At 37.8% G+C, this 20631-nt stretch overlaps 1 protein-coding gene across 1 annotated transcript; it reads right to left on the bottom strand.

Annotated features, from left to right (window-relative positions):
• Positions 1-202: 202 nt before the first annotated feature.
• Positions 203-20595, bottom strand: hras (HRas proto-oncogene, GTPase). Its single transcript, XM_005808837.2, has 6 exons — positions 20284-20595; positions 8799-8937; positions 5812-5990; positions 4303-4462; positions 3535-3659; positions 203-2846 (listed from the first exon to the last, which is right to left on the bottom strand). Exons 2-5 carry the CDS (start codon positions 8907-8909, stop codon positions 3540-3542), a joined length of 570 nt encoding a protein of 189 aa, XP_005808894.1. The 5' UTR covers positions 8910-8937; positions 20284-20595; the 3' UTR covers positions 203-2846; positions 3535-3539.
• Positions 20596-20631: the final 36 nt, after the last annotated feature.

Below are 20631 nucleotides of genomic sequence, written 5' to 3'. Positions count from 1 at the left end.
ATATTCTAATCTATTGAATGGATTTGTAGTGTTCTTTACATAATTTCTTCACAATGCTATGACCAGTAAACAAATCTATATCTATATAGGCCATTTATAGTTTGGTGGGATGAGTATAGGCCACAGCCTTTAATTTATTCATTTCACGCAATACACGCATCGGCCTGTAGATGGCAGCAGAAAAAAGAAAATGAAAAGTGGGAAAGATTCATCATGACATCTTTATTCTTGTCCTGCAATACATTTGCCACATTTTTTAAAAGAGTAAATACATTTTAAATAGCTACACAGCTGACATTTTCACAAAATTCTTTCACGCCTCTATTCCACGGTTTGCAAGGGGAGAAATGAGCCCTTGAGCTCATTACATTTGTGCAAACCATCACCTGCTCCATCTCAATGGTCCATACAGTCTTTGTCATGCTTGCCAAGATTTTAAACAAGTCAGTATGATGTAGGTGATTTGGTGGCCGGGTTTTGCAACAACATGCTGCTGTTTTTTCTAATGCGATGGGGGGGTGGGAGGGGTTGTGTGCATAGATTTGTGAGACTATGATTATACTATAGGTGAACTGTTGTAAAAATCAAAAATAAAAATAAAGGGGGGTGAGGGGCGTTCACCACAACTGTAACTCCATGTTACAAACTCCAGTTTTTTCACCCCCTAATTAAACAACACGGCCCAAGGTGGGGTCAATGATAAGCCCCTACATCATTTCCATAATCTTAACACAAAGTGTCTTTCAAACCAAATCTAAAAGACCCAAGCACATTCACAGTTTGTGTCTTTTCTCTGGAGGAGAAATAAACAAGTAATTAAAAACAAACTGGCCACCAGAATCCATGTGATAACCAGACTGGTCAATATTTCTGGTTTTGACTGTACAACAATCAGCTAAGACCAGACATAGTATAAATTGCAGCCAAGTAAAATTTGAAATCATTCACTGAAAGCTGAAAATATGCCCAAGATCCACAAGTGAAGCAAATTTCAAAACCTGCTAGTGGTCAAGATATTTCCACATTTGATAAATCAATCTGGTACATTTTCTTTGAATGTATTTTTTTTATAAACTAGTTCCATTTTGGCAACAGGTTTAATACCAGCTCACTTCTCATTTGACATATATGTCATGGTTTTAACAAGTAAATATCCAATCCAGAAAGATGCTATTACAGAAGAGCAAAACATAATAATAACCTGTAGTGTTTTTTTCTCATGATTTTGTTTAACACAATCATATATTTTCAGATCAATCAACAAAGAAAATTGCAAACATCACCTCTGGTAGAGCTTGCTGCTAAGCATGAGGTAAAGACTAGATAAAAGATAAGGCAAAATAAACACATAAGTCTCATTTAGGCAGAAAACGAATTAGTTACAGAGAGCACAAGCCTAAAAGCATTTAAAAAAAAGTCCAAGCAGCACACTCCTGTAACCCACCATCCATCATTTGTTTCACACATTAGTCCCACATGTACAGTAAATATGGTTTCATAAAATAAGCACCTGACTTGCTGTCGCTCTCTTAAAAGAGCTGTAGGTGGCAGAGAAAGAAGAACTTGAGGATAAAACGGTGTGTGTGTTTGTGGCAAAAAAACCTCCCAAAAAACTGACGGACTCTGAGGCAGGACTTGTGCGCTACAACAGTCTGCAACACCAACTTCTGACACACCTTACTTTGGCTGCCATGACAAGTTAGATGAGCCCTTCCTGGACCTTGGTTCCTGAGCCTTTATGATTTAAAGAAGCAAATCTTGCAGTCTGAGAATAGGAATCATTCATGAGTAAGAGCTGTAAACACTAGTTACTGAAATGAAATGTGAAAAAAAAACAAAACAACATCAACTTGCACGTTTTGCACGCACCGCAACTTTCCTTGTGAAATCAAACTGAAATAGAGAAGAAGTCTATGGAGGTGTATTTCCAACACTTGCAGTTGGGAGGGTGGAGTTCTATTGCACCAGAACGTACGTACGCTAGCCGTCACAATTATTATTTTGCAAAGACATTTCACAATGAGACATTTGTAATTAGTGAATGCAGCTGCATCCTTGAAATCAACCCATTTCAGTAATCTCCCTTCAACACATCTATCCCAAAAGAACCTTCTACCATTTCAAAGAGAGGTCAATAAAAATAACAAAGCAGGTGGCGTGTGAAATAAGTACTGTTCCAGTGGCTTTCAAATCTACCAATCACAACAAAAATCCACACTTTTCCTTTACAGTTTACACTAATTAGTACAAAAAAAAGTTTTTTTCTTCTCTCCAGTAGAACAGTCCAATAACAGGAGCCGCCCAAGGAAACCCAGCACAGGTAGAGTGAGTGCGTGGAGGCTGATTATTTATGCAGTGTGACAATAAAAAGTAAAAGTTCTTTCCAGTTGTTTTCCCAAATGAAAGTCAGTCAGTACTTCCAGAGGCTCTGTAGGGAGACGGGGATTAGGTTTCAAGGCAAGAGGGAGGGAGTAGGAAACACCCCCTCTTCACAACCAGTGTCGAGACTGAAAATAATAAGTTAGCAAGAGAAACGTGGAGCAACACAGCTTGTTCCAAGTCGTTAGTGGTGTTGCTCACAGGTCGATGCAGATCAAAACAAAAAAAAAAGGATAAGAAATTAGGAGATGGGACCGATCCAGTTCAGCTAGCCACTGAGGCAACAGTCCAAAAAAATCCTCTTTTTCATAAGAGTCTATGGTTCAGTCAGCCGTGTTGGTTTCCTTTATGAGCTTTCATTTCAGTCATCATCCTTTAGTTAAAGTTCATGTGTCATCTTTAGGTTGTTTTAGCCATCACTTTTAAACTTTATGCTGCAGCATTTCTCCTCAACATGTAATGGAGAGCTGAAACATAAAACAACAGAAGACAGCACTGAAATGTTAGTATTTCTGGAAAAACTAACAGAATTCTGTATTAAAATGACTTCCAGCAGTCACATGCAGGGCCGCTGAACGGTTTATATAGACACACAACCTGGGTATGAATGTTATGGTCATTTTGGAATTTAAATGATGCAATTGAAAATTTCTTTTTTGCTTTTCACTCTTGAACAGCAATTTACCTTCCCAGCATATTGTGCTGGATTTCATATTTAGCATAGATCCTCTGAAACTTGTGGAGGGACACTGAACCAAATTGGGTGTGTGTAATTCTGACCACATGTGGATTAGAGGGAAAATCACAGATAAACTAGAGAAGTTAAGCTCTGCTCTAAAAACAATGTTTGTTGTATTATTAGAGAACTAATGTAACAACACAATTATGTGCTGAATCCTGAATGAGGCCTTGATTATATGGAGTTTGAGTATTGGGTTAATTACCCAGGGAGCACTCTGGCTCTTGCTCGCTGACTGCAGGAGATAGACACTAACCCCCACAACGCTGCGCAAGATTAATGGATGAATATTTTAATATGAATCATTAAAAAAAAAGAAAGAAAAAACACAGTTTCCATGACATTCATGCCCATGGTGTATGAAAACCTTTTACCGGACCAATGGAGGGATTGTTACTGAGTTCATAATGTTTTACCTGCATCACGATACCACACATCTGCAACTCATACAGTCCTGGCCGCTCTCATCAGGTGGGTTCAGCTTCCTCAGCTTGTGCTGTCTTATTTCCCTCACCAGTGTGTAGAACGCATCCTCCACTCCCTGCAAGCACACACAAACAGGATTACAGAAAAATGGAGGCTCCTACCATGAGAAAACCAAGGGGCCACTTATGTATCTTTTATAACTAGCAGCAGGTGTGCACATCACCTGATAAAACTACCATGGCAACCCCTTCACCACTTTATAGCAAAACTTTGATCTATGCTAAATCTTTGGGTAGAAAATGTGAGTGACAAAGAATCAGCAGGTTCTAGTCGGAATGTAGAAGTGTATAAGTACCTAGAAAATAATGTGTGACAGTGAGTCACAGACAGCTGCAACTGAACCTAAAAAGGCTTTATAAATGATGTAGCTCTACTTTAGGCCAAGGTAAGCTAGCCATGACTCACTGCCGGCAGCATAATAAAAATGTTCTCGGCTACAAAACTTACATCACACCACAGACCGTGCACCGCTTTGTGTGCTTGAATATGTGAAAAGTAAAATGCTGAGACCAAATTAGAGAGCTGCAGGCTGTAATGAACTTGATTTTAATGCATAATGCAAATGGATATTTGCCCAATTAATACATAATACTAATTATGACTTTAAGCTTTGCGGAGATGGAAAAAAATACATATCATTGAAAGCTTGAATTACTTTAGCAAAACAGAAAAATAGAAAACAAATTTTGAACACCTACTTGTCGTGTCTTCGCTGAGGTCTCAATGTACGGGATGCCGTAGGAGCGAGCAAGCTCCTGGGCTTGCCTTGTGTCCACTGTGCGTGCTGGGAGGTCACATTTGTTTCCCACAAGCACCATGGGTACATCATCAGAGTCTTTCACACGCTTGATCTGTTCTCTGGGAATTGAAAAATTGCAGAATTCGAGATTACATTTTACAAAAAAACTGTCTCTCCCTATCCCTTTGTACTGGTAATCTAAGGATTAATTAGGGACAGACAATGGTGGGAAATCACGTGATTCCAATATCAGCTGTGAAAAAAAAAAATCCATATTTTCTGTACCCTGCATAGTGTTGCATCTGTTATGGTGAAAACGAAAGCATTGTTGATATGCAAAGCATGAATTCCTAAAACTTTGAATACAAAATGCCACCAATTATTACATTCCAAACAGTCTGTGGTGATGTTAATATTGCACACAATAAATGCTAATGATACACTTGCGACATATTGTGCAGTCCTTGTAGTAGTAATCCACAATAGCATGTCTACGTCTATGGGATCCTCCTGATTCCATAAACAAGCACAGCCCGGCACCTCCACAGGAGAAGCAACCTATCACCCAGGGAACTTTAGGACCCAGAGGTAGAGCCATGGCAGGTCTATGCTGGGCTGTGCTGCACTGCCGAAGGAGGACGGTGGGGAGAAACAGAGGAGGGGGGAGGTGGAGGGATAGACAACAGGCAGGCGGCAAACAGCATTACCTCATCACTACAGCAGCAAGTGCCAAACGTTGTGCAGCCTGGGGGTTGGGGGGCGACTGAGTGAGAGCAGTGGGTCACATCAGATCAACTCATGTACAGCAGGAAGCTTCTGCCACTGTCAGCTCAGTCCATTTTCATCCTAACACTATAACCTCACATATATGATCCTCTCCAGCAAACAGTCAGCACTGCTATTTTAATGCACCGTCATGTGCTACCAGTAGGACTCGAGTAAAAACTCGACTGTTGCCTATAAAAACAGACAAGGGCTACTTTAATAGCTCGAAAGCTCAAACTCTTCCTAAATCTATTCTAGCACCGATTCTATGCGTTCTCTAACACACTCTACTTTCAACAGAGCTCTGAAATTACAGTCTAATGTGATGAGAAAGACTAAATTTGAAGAAGATAAAGAGCCCTGTCATCTCCAGCAGAAATTCCCCACTTCCCGCTGGCTTTCTCCTTCCCCGTCCTTGGGAGCGTTACCTCTGCCTGCTCCTCTAATTGAGTCAAGATCAATTTCATTGGCATCACACTGTAAGCCTCCTGTTGGGGGCTAAGCTTTCTTTAGCTTGTGTTAAACGCTACAGCATGACATCACCCTACTACTGCAGAGAGCTGGCACACTCACACATTGACACAGAGCCCTCTGAATCCAGACCCCATAGGAGCCCTTGTAACATATTCATATATACATTTAGACACATGTAGGTGTATCAGATATACTAACAATGATATATACCCGGATGTCTTCAACACACCTGTACTGGTGAATGTCCTCAAAAGACTTGGTGTTGTTGATTGCAAAAACGCAGAGGAAGCCCTCTCCTGTTCTCATGTACTGATCCCTCATGGCGCTGTACTCCTCCTGACCTGCAGTGTCCAAGATATCCAGCAAGCATGTCTCCCCGTCGATCACCACTTGCTTCCGGTAGGAGTCCTTCAGAAAAGGAGACACTCAAATGTTTTAATTTATGCAAAAAAAAAAAAAAAAGCCCAACAAAACACAGCATAGTACTCCAACAGAAATTTGGCAGACAAGAGGGCCCTGAAGAGGACAGTGAGGGGAGTCATCTCTGACTGAAACTGTTCAGTTTCTGCAACAGCTCAAACATTAGAGAGTCTTTGGAGTTTAGGAACTGCAACATCAAAAGCAGAACCATCACACTGCTACCTTTAGCTTTCTGCAACACATACACATTAAAATGCTTAACTGCTGTTATGATTAAGAAGACACACATCGAATGTGTGCATTTAAACAGAAAAGTCTTTTTTCAGATCACCATTACAGATTTAGTCAAATTTAATAACTCAGGTGGCAGACTGGTATGTTCAGAATATGAGGATGATCGAGTATTGTCATCAGAGTGCCTAACAGAATGTGAAGGTTAATCTTCGAAGACATTGAACAAAGAGATTCATAAAGGTTAATTTTATTTTGTCAATAAAAAAAAGCACCACAAAAATCAGGAAATTAGCTCATCACCTGTTCCTTTAGTATGGCTGTGTCAAATGTTGTTTGTCCATGTTGTACATAGACTTAGTATTTAACCTGTGTGAAGTTAGACTGAAAATGTTGTAAGATTACAGGTTTCTGTTTATTCCTTCTATTAGCAAACCAGTTCTGTCGTAACACAACATTGTGACTATCCAAACATCCAGTGTCTATGCTGGAAGGAACAGAACCACCAGCCAGCCTTGGGAGTTTCCACAGAGAGATTAATCACCTGTTGTGTTGACATTAGACTCATCCAACCAGAGAGATGGATGCTGGAACTGGATCACCAGAGACTCAGTCCAAGTTTAAAAAGTAATCAGTCGGACCTCGAGGAAGGCGTTCCATGTTTTACTAAAGCTTCTATCTAGTGTTGGTGAAGTTTATTCATCATCTTAGACCATGAAATCCTTTTCCTTTTGACTTCTGAGAAATTACTAAACTCATAATTTTGTGAGATTTTTAAAAAATAGATATGTGTGGCAGTGAATGGCTAGTAAGCTATTCAGACATTTGATGACTTTAGCAACTTAAGTCAACTCAAAATGTAAGTGTTTGTGTCAAAGGGCTACAATTTCACAACAGACACTTGGTACCTCTTTTTCCAGCCAAACAACGGCCATAAACAGTTACATAAACTGTGCCTGGCAGTGTTATCAATCCACTACATAGGCTGTAATATTCCAGTGTGCTTTAGTGTTTTCAAAAAAAAAGATTAAACCTTTAGATTCTGTCTGCTGTGCTACAACATCAAAGATCATGTTTTCTGATCCTCTCTGCCTTCAAGGGCTTCTAGTTGTTGCTGAAAATGAACCCTAAGGAATCATGTTTAGCTGATTCACCAAATCAGCTGACGAGGGAGATTTATACAGCATACACCTGACTAACCTGTTAGCTTCCAAGACCTTCATGAATGTACACTATTTTTCCCACAAGCTCATAGAAAAAATGCCAAAGCCAGTTAGCATTTTTTCAAGAAGTCCATATTAAAGTCATTTAAAAAAAAAAACTTATCTATGATAATAGGGCGACTGTGGCTCTACGGTCTTGCGATCGGAAGGTTGTAGGTTCGATTCCAGCCACATGTCGATGTGCCTCTGGGCAAGGCACTTAACCCTAAATTGCCTACCGATCTGCGTATCGGTGTATAAATGTGTGTGTGTTTGTGAGTGCGACTGGGTGAATGTGACTCTAGCGTAAAGCGCTATATAAGTTCAGCCAACTAATAATACACTGTATCGCAAGTGGAAAAAAATTAAATGATAATAAATAGAAACATTGTCTAAATATGTGAATTACAAACAAATAGTTAAAGGGGAATCTGATGTAGGCTGCTGCATATTCCAGCTGACATGTCTTGCTGTTGGGTCACTGAGGGTGAGGAAGGATGTCCAGTAGAACGATGAACGTGGTTAGATTTCGGTCATCGGGAATCAATCTCTACTTCCCATTAAATCTTGGCCCATTTTCAGATCACATGAAAAATGAGGGGATCAGAGGAGCAGAGTATCAGAGCCAATGTTTAGCCTTCCAACATGCAGTCACACAAAAAACATGGAGTGCTCTCCCTTTGTTTGTTCGAGCATAGGGGCCAGGAATGCAAATACACAAAAAGGACATTGTCTGGCCAGAGGCAGGCGTGGTGAGAAAGTGAGGGAGAGAGGGGAGACTGATAGAAAAAGAGAAAAGAGAGGAGGAAAATATTCTCCCTGGCTGCCTTCTTGATACAAGCATTGCAACCTTTTTCTCTATATGAGATCCATGATGATGTAAAATATAAGGGTCAAGCAAACTTCTTCAAAGTCTGAACATTTTGGAGAATCGACAGAAGATCCAATGCATTTAGTGAAAGAAACATGGCTCAGATCAAGCCTTCATGTCAGCGAGGTTCACAGTATACTCTATGCTTCTGCCATCTAAGCCGCTAAAATGTCATGTCAAAGCATTTCCACAGCTTAGACTGCATTTAATAACATACCAGATGAAGATCCTGAGTGACCTGAGGGTTTTCAGGCAGTAAGTACCAAAGAACCAAAGAAAATCTGATTCGAGCCTCTATGCCTAATATCCAAAGTATAAAGGTAGATTCTAAAACTAGAGATAAATCATCCAATGTTGAATAAAACCAGGACTTATACAAAAGCACAACAGTTCAAGAGGGAATAATTAATATTTTTTTAGCCTTATGATCTACTCAGTGCCATTTCAAGCTCTGGGTGACATTCACAGGAATAATAGAACATGCAGTCATACCTCTATAGTAGGGTCATATTCATCCACAAAGTGGTTCTGGATGAGCTGGATGGTGAGCGCACTCTTGCCCACACCTCCAGCTCCCACCACCACCAGCTTATACTCCGTCATGTTTGCCGCTGCCGTCCACAACACGACGCTGACGGAGAGAAGAAAGAGGGCGTTAAAAATGAACATGCTAGGAAAAGACTAAAAAAAGAATGTTTAAATTAAGAACCAAGCTGTGAAACGTTTTCTAGTCATTAGGTCATTCATGACATGAGGTACAGATAAAACATCCGATGACGGCCTTACTGCCCATTAGCGAGAAAAAGTGGCATTTTGCATGTGTTTGAGTAGGTTTTCAGTGGGGGCTTGAAGTCGAACCCCTCAAAAGGGGAATGTGAAAAATGTGCTGACGGTACTCAGTGTTCCCATCCTTGACCACAGTAAAGAGAGAGCATGAGAGTGGGAGCAGCGAAGGAAAGAGAAAAGAAGGAAGAACACAATGACACTGGCAGACGGATCCTCATCACTCGGGCTTCAGATTACTAAAATCTGCCTTTTAACCTTGATAGACAGAGGCCACAGACAAATACCAAGGATCCAGCAAGACACAAATTCCATGAAACAGAATCTTTACTTGTTTTTACCTCAAATTTTCTCCATAGTCAACATCAGCAGAAATACAAATTATGGGATGTTAAGGGGGAGTGTGGTTTAAATTTTTTTCCCCTTAAATCCATGAATGGTTGAAATAATGCATACTCTTAAATAAGCACACACCTGTCACTATTTGGCTAAATGTTCCATACATAGTTGAATAGTTTTGCGAAAAACAATGTTCTTTGGACAGAATCCATTCTCGATCTTTGAACACTTTTTCTTTTTTCCCCCCCCCTCATTGGAAAAGGTGACGTTTATTTGATTAATTGGTTTTCTGGCACAGAACTGGCATTTATGCATAGTTCAGACATTTTTAAAGACTTGAGGTCAGTGGACATTCCAGAGGCTAAGAGTTAGCCCACTTGATCAATTCCAAAGTCGGCTTTGACATGAAGAACCAGAAACAGCCTCAACACCATCGTTCCTTTAGCAGTGGTATAAGTTTAACATACCCATGGACTCAGAGGTAACAGACAAGACAGGCTCTAAAAATGGATGTCATCCATCTTGACTGAAATTTGCTCCTCTCCACAAAGAGAAGCCAAATGCCCTCTGGAGAAAACTTTAGAAGTCAAGGGTCAAGGTATTTGACCGCAATTACAAGAAGAATGTTTGGAGGAGTAAATGTGTGACTTTCAGATACAAGATCATTGTAACAATTGTCAGGAATGGTGGTGGCAGATCAAGCTGAGGGTCTGTTCCTCTGCTAAATGGTGCATTTAAGATTGGCCAACGTATACAAAAAATATAAAAGGACCACATCTAAATTCTTCAGTTTAATCAAATTAAATAAAGTTGTAAGTCTACCCAGTGCAATAAAAAAGGAAAAAAGAAAAAAAAATCTTGACAAACTGTCACTTTGCGCCAAAATAGCTGGATGGACTTCAAAACCAAATCAAATTGAAACACTTCTCCAATAACTGGGAGAATTTAAAACTCAAATACTGACATGCATGAAAAATCCTGGTTTTATCTAAAAAGACAAGAGCTTTAAAAAACCCTTAACTGTCATAAGGACAACGGTGTTCTCATGGATTCATTGACTTATAGTAAAGGGGTTTAAGAATTTCCTTGCTTCTGGTTGAATGGCATAAAGTAGGAAAGATGTTTATTAGCAAACCTAGAGTTTGTTTATTTATAGTTTAAATCATACCATTGGTGTATTTCTCTTTATAGAAAACAAAAGCTAATAGAAAGAAGAGATAGTCACACAGATTCAATGACGTCAACAAACTGCTGCACTGCTCACCTGTAAAATTCCAGGTGTCAGCAAGTGGAAAGAGTAGACATATGGATGTTTTACACAATGTTCTGAAGCAGAGTGTGACTCAGTTTATGGAAAAATCACAAAAAGGTTTCTAAACCTATAACCTGAGAATGACCCAATCTCAACCTCACCTTTACCCCCCTCCACAAAAGAGAAAAAAACCCTAACTGATTCATGGGCCCATTAAAAAAAAAAGAAAAAGAGATTTAAATCCTCAAATGAGGATTTTGTCAGAAACAGGTTCATGACTCATGCCTGTGGCACTCGATTAACATCAGGTGATGCCATCATGATGTCACCTCTCATTACGTCAATTAGGAAAATAACGGGGATTTCTATTGACGTCAAGACGTTATGGTTCTGAAGAACTTCATATTTTCATTTTCGATGTGGCAGGACATATTTGTGCACTTTCAAACTTCAATTTTGTAATAAAACACAAATCTTATGTTAATCATGTTATATTTATATTAATTGTGTGTTTGTGTCAGATTTCCTGTTTGGTAAATTTGACTGATTGATATTTAATCATAGTTTTAAATGTGTGACATTTGTAAATGTCTTTTCAATGCATATTTTAAAAAAATATCAATATCTACGTCACACCTTAATCCTTCATCCTAAGTGATATGTTTCTCTCATTTGTTGCTGTTTTGATGAAACACTCAAAGAAATAAAAAAGCTAGCTGGGACTAATATCCCTATAAGGTTTCCTTGCCTAATGTTTTGTGAAAGGTTTGAAAAAGAAAATCATTAACCCACACCACCTGTTACAGTGTGTATCCAGTGCATTAAGGTACTATTACAGGCAAGGGTCACATATGCCATTGAACCTTGTGTGGGCAAAGAAAAGTCTTCTGCCATTTGAAATTCACTGTTCTGTCCATTAGACAAACTCTTTGCTCACCAATGACTAGCTAAAATTCAGTTCCTTAGTAAGAGCAGAAATACACCAACGTCGTCCCTGGAGTGTAGTTTCAGAAAGAAGCGCAGCAAATTCTCTGAAACAGAGCAACATGTCAGAGAAACAAAAAGAAAGCGAATAATTACAAAAACTGCCTTCATGTGGCAAATCAAGTGGAAAACGAAAAACAACTGACAACTTGTCACATTTGGTGTTATCTTTGGGTGTGGTGTTGTATTATTAGAACCTCAGAGCAAAAAGGCTGTGTTATTTGCATATAAACTGTGCCACTGTGCTGTGTGGGCAGACTAATATTAGCCAACAGAACGACCAGAGTGATGTTAATGATTGACAGGAAAGCAGGGCTCCATACTGAAAATGGGCATTAACTGCTCTCATTTAATCACAATGATACACTTTATGTTCCAGCATAACATCCCCAATATACAAACCTGGGTGGAACATGTAGCACGTAATGCTCCTTCTGTAAAGACACCTAGAAACCTTTTAACTTCATTGTGGACTGTAAAATCAACTACAGTAGCAAGTATCAAAAGTACAATCTTGTCATCAAGGTATATCAAAGTTTAAAAAAAAAAAAAAAACAATAAAAAAAGCTACAATTGTCTATTATGTTATTTGTTGAGTAATGTTCCTTCACCACATCTGCTATGCACTGCTGTTCGTAGGAATACTAAACCTTTCCTGTGTTTAGAGTATTTTGTACTTCTACTTTATGTATATAAAAAAAATACCTGTATCAAACTTCTTTAATTAATGTGTTTTATTTGAGCAACATAAGGTATAACTGATGCGTTTCTGTTTTGAATAAAAGCAATTACGGTATGATACCATGAGCATATCACGCTGGTCCATGTCTGCAAAGGACTTTAATAATATACAATAAAGTCTTTTAACATAGTTTTCAATTTATTGAGTTTTAAAAATAATTTTCTTTATATTAAAAATACCAGCTGAAACAATCACATTTTTAAAGTGAAAAAAAATAAATAATATATATATATTTATACTTATTAGCAAAAGAAAAGGTAATTGATAAATACGTTTACATACATAGCCACTACATAGGCTATGTAGTGTGTATTACACATTCAACTTCAATTGTCCCTAGTCTTTTCGACTTAATCTGTTTATAACAAACCACACTTGACTTAATCTGATCAAATAACCTGACCACTTCAGTAATTTTCACCTAACCAGCATGATCAATGATTCAGCTCCTGTTAGTAGATTATTTACAAGCACTATATATGTCAACTATTAATCAGGTTTTTTTGTGTGTGTGGAGAACTGATTTACTCAGTATGTATGATGAGCAAACCAAGCTCACCAGAATTTGGGATGGCTGCTTGATACAATCACATTTTTATGACAACTTTAACATCTGGAAACCTAAACAAGTTGAATAGTAACAGAAAACTCCACTGTGGATTTTTATACTCCGTCACTTTTAGGTTAGTGTAACTTGATTTGTTTTGCAATACTGAGTGGCAGACAGAATCTGTTGAATTGGACCACACACCATTTTGAAACATATGGCTTTCAGTGTAAGTAAAATAAATAAATAAATAAATAAGGCAGAGCAAATATCCACAACCCCACTTCCTTGTGAGGTCCAAAAGTCATAATACTACCATATAATGCCATCTTTAATGTTTTCCCCTACTAGGCAAAAAGAATTATTCAATAAACATTAATTTATTGTTATAAGCAAGTGCAAGAAGCTGCATGAAAATTACAGATATTAAAGAATTTAGTAGAAAGGGAAAACGTAGCTCGAAATCCTGCATTGTCAATAATAATTGAAAAACAATCTACATAAAAAACCAACAAGAAGTATAAAATTCTAAAAACGATGAATGTGACAGCTGCCCAATATTAGCAAATGTGATAAATTTGATGAATGATATGATTTGTGGTAAATAAACAAATAAATAAACAGCACTAATGTGTTCCTGCTTTGGGTTCATAAACATATGACACTGTGTATCTATGCAGCTACTGAGAAAAAAATTACATTAAATGTTTCCATCTCAACACATTTTATTCAAAAAGTTTTTTCTGGCTAACATTGCTGTTTTGGCAATAAAACAGCTGAGTTGCAGCATCTTAATGACTCGTCCACTTACATTTTTATGCTGCATTAAATAACAAGTGTCACCAAATATATTGCAGACACAGAGAGCCTGAATGCATGGCACTTAAAAAATTAGCCAACACTTACTGCAGCTCAGGCACTTCTTCACAATACACATGCTGTTTAGAGTGATACTACTATAACAATAAATTAGTGATATATTGTGATGGCCAAGTTGTCACTCCTATCCTACATACATCTGTGTATAAGAGCTGTTGAAGCACAGACTAAAGCCGTAGCCTAAGTTATGTGAATCTCACCCAAACTTTTGAATGAGTTTGGCTTCACAATGCTCTCAACACTGTGGTTATTTTATTTTATTAAATTAATAAACAGCTGAAATATATCAACGTGTACTTACACTATTTGAGTTTTACTTTTTGAATAGGATTCTTGCAAGCAATGTCATTTTCAATAATATTCCAATATTCAAAGATGGACCGGCATTCGGTATTTTTTTCTGATCATCACCACACAACTTTCCCTGAGTTTTGGCATCTTAGTCACAAAGATCAAGATTGGGCATAAAGGACGATGAAAGTCCAGCCAATTGACCAAGTGCCTTTAAGCAAAAACTACATTACTAAACGGTATGATTTCAATTTTCATACATTTAAAATGTGACAATGATGTAATTAATTGCACTAAAAATAAATCAGACGCAAGTTGTATGTTATGATTTTTCACTAACTGGTTTGAGGGCAACACCACTGACAAATCTTCAGCTTGCATCATCAACTGATTTAAGTGAAAATTGAGATGCGTACAAGAATAGAAGACATTGGATATATTTTTTACCTTTTTCATTTAAGCAGAGTTTCACTTGTTTCCTTAGGTTTGGTTGTATTTTATTAAATACACTCTTCCCTCTTCAAGCCCATTGCAAGGCAGATGCACTCCTGTTATATAAGCCGGAATTTTTTAACAAAATATTCCACTCCTTTCCTTGAGACATATTTGTTCATTGTGCGCAGATATTTGTAATTTCAGCATTAGCCCATCAGAGCCCATCAATTTTCCATAAAGGTCATATTTGTGCAAGTCCATTTTTACATACCCGCAGAAATACAACAGTTTGAGTTTAGATGTAGGTTTTCTGGTTTATCAAGACCCAAAACATCTCTACAATTAAATAAATTAAATTAATTAAATCTGTATCTTAAACTAATAAGCTACTAATAAGCTATGTGTACTCTCTGAATTGAGAGAATCAAATATATTTGTATTTTGTTGCTATGCTGCTGCTCATATGTGCTAAATGTCGAACTAAACGTTTAAGTGTTGGAATATTTCCGAAGCTCTAAAATGTGCAATCCTGTGGCCTTGTCCAGTTATGACCAAACCCAATCCACCAAAAATCTGACCAATAGGGAGGGGCATCTGGTTTAACAAACACAAACCATTATTGTGACCAAAATGTTTTTTGTTTTTTTTTTTCCCCATCTCATGGATTAAAACGTACATTTTTCCCCTCTATTGTTCATGCTTATAATAGAATATAAAATTAAAAATATTTTTATTTTCTATTTTAAAAAGAGAACAGAGTACAGAGTAAGCTAAAATTTCACACAACAATACTAGTTTATACTAGATAATGCTATACTATAGCATTAGCTAGAACTCAACAAATGATCAAAATCTAGAGCCTTAAGATGCTAATTCAACCTGCCTGCGTCTGCTTCTCAGAGACTAGAGGAAGCAAAGCAGACACTCATGCCATCTTCCCACAAACTAGGCCATGGGAGCATCTGATTAATAATCCACACATACATATGGAGATGAAGAGCAAAATGAATCATTGATGGATGCTGTCTGGTTCCTGAAGCCACTTGTTGTCACTGGGGGCTTAAACCGAGCTGGTCTTCATGCAGATGGAAAGGAGGCATGAAAGCACAGTCGTCTGTGTTTGCAGAAACCTCGTCCACTTTTCTACCACACAGAAGGAGAAAGCAGCTGAGCTCTTTGTTAGAGATGCTGGAAATTTTAAAGTTTACAAACCTTTAATTTCATCATTGTCTTTGCTAATTTCAGCATCATTAGCACAGTAGTTGCAGTCTTTGATGTGAACACAGATTGATAAAGTTGCAGTCCAACATCTCTATGTTTTTCTTTCCTTCATAAAGCAATCAATGTGATATGCATAGTGTGAAGTATTAACCTTTTTAGTGATATTTGGCCTCTTCTGTATCTATAGGTAGAGTAGTTGTTTTTTGTTGCAGATGCTACAAATGATAAAGTGTACACTAAAGGAATGCTGTTATTGCATTTTAAACAAAATATGTGTTGTCTTATTTAAAAAAACAAACTGAATTATGTGGTATGTGCACCTATTAATGCATTTATAATATTATACTAAAAAAAGCGTTTTAAGTGGTTAAATAAAAAAAAATCTGACAGAATGTGCCAATTTTCTATCCAACTAATCAAATATCAGACTAATCATTAACTAAAATATTCATTAGTTACACCCTACAAGACTACGAAAAGATAAAGTGATGTAGTTGACACAACCGTGCAGCTCAGGTGCAACACGGAAGAAGCAATAGTACACTGAGAAAGAGTAACTTCGTCGCTGCAGCTACCAAACATGCCAAGTGGCGTCCATTTCTGTTCCAAAGTCCCAAAAAACCTTTGCAGAGACGCTCCCCATCTGATGAGGGAACACTACCCAAGCATCTATGAGTTTAAAGGTATTTATAGCACACCACCTCCAGCATGGGAAATTAACATTTCGTTTTGAAACCTTAGAGCATCGCCTGGACTAAGAGGATAACCTTACATGACAGCTTACGGAGGGTGCAAGCACAGAGAAGCAACGGGTCGGTGGGAGGGGACTCACTGCGTGCCAAGAACACAACTACCACACACATGAAGGGTCAACATGGAAAAGAGAAAATGTGTAGATACCACTGGCAGAATGAAAAAGTGTAAATATCAACTAATAGGTCAGACAGAAAAAAAAATAAACAAATTTTAGTTTGCACAAACCTCAACATCACCACGATCTATTCAATGCACAAGAAGCAAGACAACTGAATCCGTTATATCCTCTATAAACATACATTCCCTCCATTAAAGTGCTTAATTGGTTATAGAATCCATACAAGCAGAACCACTGCAGAGATAATAGATTTTTAATGGCGTAATGATGGTAAGGCGACCCTCTCCTGGGAAGCATCAGTCAGATAGTGAGACTCCGAGAGCCGGACTAAAACCTCGACAGTACGCCACACCCTCCCGCTGTTCTCCAATGACATCATAATCATCATCATCATCATCATCATCCTAAACAGGACTGAAACAAGTGCTGACCAGCAAATAAGAAATGACAAGTCGCCTTTTTGAGCAAAACATAACAAAAGCACACGAAGATATGAGTTTAAGGAGCATGTTAAAACGAGAAAGCAGAACTCTTATCTGCTCGTTTAAGGAGATGAGCAGAGAAGCTGAATTTTCATTTTCTTATTCGAGATCACACCTACATGTGTGAGTGTGTACAGGCCAAAACACTCTGCTCTTGAAAGGCCCTCGAGTCCAAGTGACCTTTTCCCTACTGGGTCATCCTTTCAGCTTGTCGGGCAGGGTGGGACAACACAGGCGGCAGGCTAGAGATGAAAAGGCTAGCTGACCCCCTCCTCATATCACACACAGACACAAAACCCAGCCAGTTCGAGGCTTATCATACCCCAAACATCCCAAAACTTTGAGGTTTTGGGATGTTTTGCTGTTTTCTTTTTTTTCTTCTTCTTCTTGCAGCTGGAGGATTTGGTGAATCCTGAACCCAGATGTTTTAGAGAAACAGAAACCTACACAGGGTTTCACTAATTATCAGTCATATTTCAGAAGAATTGCACTTTTTCAGAATTACTAATCTACAGTAGAAGGCAGACAATATATATAAAATCTGTGGTATGACTGGGCTTAAAATCACTCCAGAGCTTCAAATCTGCACATTTGAAAAAGGAAGTAAGCTTACAATGTTTGACAAGGTTTTTTTTTTTTTTGTTAAAAAATTATAACTCGGGAAAACTCTCACTTCTTTTGGAACGCATTTTGGTAATATCAAGGCCACATCTGTGCCCAGAACAGGACAGCAAATTATATTCACACCTTTATCTCTGGACTTTTTCCAGCTGGCTTCTTCCTTGGCTTTCAAGGACAGCTGTAGAAATTTAGAAGCATCCCAATATAAACGACTTTATGACTACCTTATGTTCACATTAAGGCAGCACAATATACAATATAAAAAAAACTATATATAATATATAAAAAACCCTCATAATTGTGTTATTGTTGCTGAATATGGCAATGAGGGCAATGGTTTGGAGTAAACCACATCTTCTCTTCATCACTCTTTTGGGATTTTGTCAACCAAAAGCTTTAGCGTCTCGATGCAAAAATCTATATTAGTCAGGTGCATCAAGGGCAGAGAAAGTCACTCCAGCTATCCAAATATATTACTTGGTTACAGAGCTTGGATGCATAACACTTGAAATATAATACCATAACAAACAATGCACCCAAACAGTCCATTGCAACGGCTGTAGCGTTCATGCTGATACTGCCATAATTACTGTGATTGGATACATTTTGTATTTCAGCTTTGTTTTTATTGTTGCAGCTAAAAGTAGTTTTAATAGTACTGTATTGGATATTTTACTTCTGGAAAGTCTGTGGATTTTGCTCCAGTCACTTGAGTAGAGATTAAACTACTGGCTGAGACCCTGAAAAAAACCTTTGTGTTTTGAGTTGCAGTTTTGAGAAATTTCTATGATAACCGATTTATGAGTGAGAACATTCGCAAATCACTCGCAAATTTTTGAACCAATCAATATCGTAATTTCAAATATCCATGTTGTTTTATCTGAAGAAGTATGTCAACTGAATTGGTTTTTGTTTCCAGGCAGAATAGATAAGAGAAAAGAAAAATGATCAGGATGCTGCCGTCACCATGTTTCCTTGTGGTGATGCTATTTTTCTGATGTACAATTCTGTCCCTAATTTGTATTTTCTACATTTTCTGCAGTGACTTGTTGCTGAATATCAAAGTTTGATTTGTCTTGAGACAAGTCAAATGAAAAAAAAAAAAGTAAGAAAAAACCCCCACCCATATTGTTAATTTATATATTCAAGTACCTTTATACTAAAAGTCAACCAATTTGATACATGATTACACAAGCTGGGCAACATAATATTGAAAGCAAGCAAATTGTAAGAGATCAGCAGTTAAGTACACATCAGCTTCAAGGTTTTAAAATCTTGTTCACATAAAAATAGCTTTTCTCCCCTCTTCAAAAAAAAAAAAAAATATTTGCATGTTTGCTTTCAACAGTAAATCACTCCAAATGTAGCAAAGGTCAGTCTATATTTCCCCCCTAAATAGTTGTACATTGATTATCCACACAATTGTACTTCGTCTACATGGACTAATAAGCTTTCCTAGGGCAACAGACTGTCCCCATAAGTCTGGTCCAGAAACTGAATGTGTTTGTCTGCCATACTCAGAATACTCTATCACTGTTTTTAAATGGTGAAATTGTATTCTATATTATGCAATATGACCTTCAGACTGAATAAAGACACTGTTTCAAGTCAGTTAGATGACATTTATTCAAATTATTATGTAGATCATTCATAAGGAGTTGAATGTTTCAGAATGACATCTGAAAACCTTTTTTTTTTTAATTAATTAAGCAATTTTTGACTCATACCTTTCGACAGGATAGAATAGATATTAAAAATATATAGATTAATCCCAAATTCAATCTTTTAAAAACACTAAGTTTACATTTTTATTTTTACCCACCTATCTTCGTGTGATTTGAAAAAAAAAAATAAAAAAAAGAGTTCAACTGCATTTCAAAACCATACTTATTACGACTGCTGAAAAGACATTACTGATCGATCCATTTGCATTTTTTCCCCCAACTTTGGTTCTAACACATTTTCAGAAAGTAGATTGTTGCATGCCGTTTCTATAAATTCCTTGTAGAAACATTTGACTTCCGCAGTGATACGTTCAATTCTTACGGAGTGAGATGGGGCGTCACCCTATTTGTCCGTGTTGCCAATATCAGCAAACACTAAAGATTCTCTCAACATTACTGAACATTTACAAAAAAGAACGTTCACTTTTTTTTTTCTAGATGTAAATAGCCTCCACTTTCTCCTTGAGCGTCGGATAAAAGGGGAGACCCAGTGACCATCATATCACTTCATTTCCAAGTTCTAACACCACAACTGTTTAGCAAAACTCGACACAACCCGGCGTCTAATCATTCAGGCACAAATAAAAGAAAAAAATCAGTTATGACCCGTGTAGAAAAGGTTTAGGCTCGTAAAAAAATATATAAAAATGTTATGATAGCTAGCTAACACGTTTTAACTGTGGACCGCAATCTTATGCGTGTGCAAAACACCGAAAGCGTGTAAAAAAAGACGACACATACAAGGGGGGGAAAAATCCCCTCTGAGCATATTTCTAACCCAGGAATGTGAAGTATATACTCACAACGAGCAGAGGTCTAATTACCGACAAAAGCGATGTTTCGTCAGTCGCAGAGGAAGAAAGAAATCTTTCAATTCCGTTGCCACAGTTAGATGAAAAAAAAAAAACAAAATGTTCCTGAGATCTGTCCAAACGTCTCTTCGCCTTATCAATATCCTCTATTTGCCAAAGTGGCGGTTGATTTATCTTTCGGTAGGTTGATACGCAGGAAAAAAGAATCACTGGTTTTCAGTATGATGAGCCCGCGTAGAACAATGTGCTTCCACAGTGAGAGCGGAGCAAAGGAGATGAGGAGTACAGAGCCCACGCCCAGCTCTATCAAACATAGAACCGCCCCGGTTACTGGTCTGT

This window comes from Xiphophorus maculatus, chromosome 2 (genome assembly GCF_002775205.1).
Source record: "Xiphophorus maculatus strain JP 163 A chromosome 2, X_maculatus-5.0-male, whole genome shotgun sequence".
In the NCBI taxonomy this organism is placed as follows: domain Eukaryota; kingdom Metazoa; phylum Chordata; class Actinopteri; order Cyprinodontiformes; family Poeciliidae; genus Xiphophorus; species Xiphophorus maculatus.
Note: the sequence above shows the minus strand (reverse complement) of the source record. Positions and strands in the feature narration are given on the sequence as shown.

Coding starts and splice junctions, on each gene's coding strand:
- hras (XM_005808837.2), bottom strand. CDS start 8,909: ATGACGGAGTATAAGCTGGTGGTGGTGGGAGCTGGAGGTGTGGGCAAG. Junction 5,991..8,798: donor AATATGACCCTACTATAGAG/GTATGACTGCAT, acceptor CCTTTTCTGAAG/GACTCCTACCGGAAGCAAGT. Junction 3,660..4,302: donor CCTCAGCGAAGACACGACAA/GTAGGTGTTCAA, acceptor GTGTGCTTGCAG/GGAGTGGAGGATGCGTTCTA.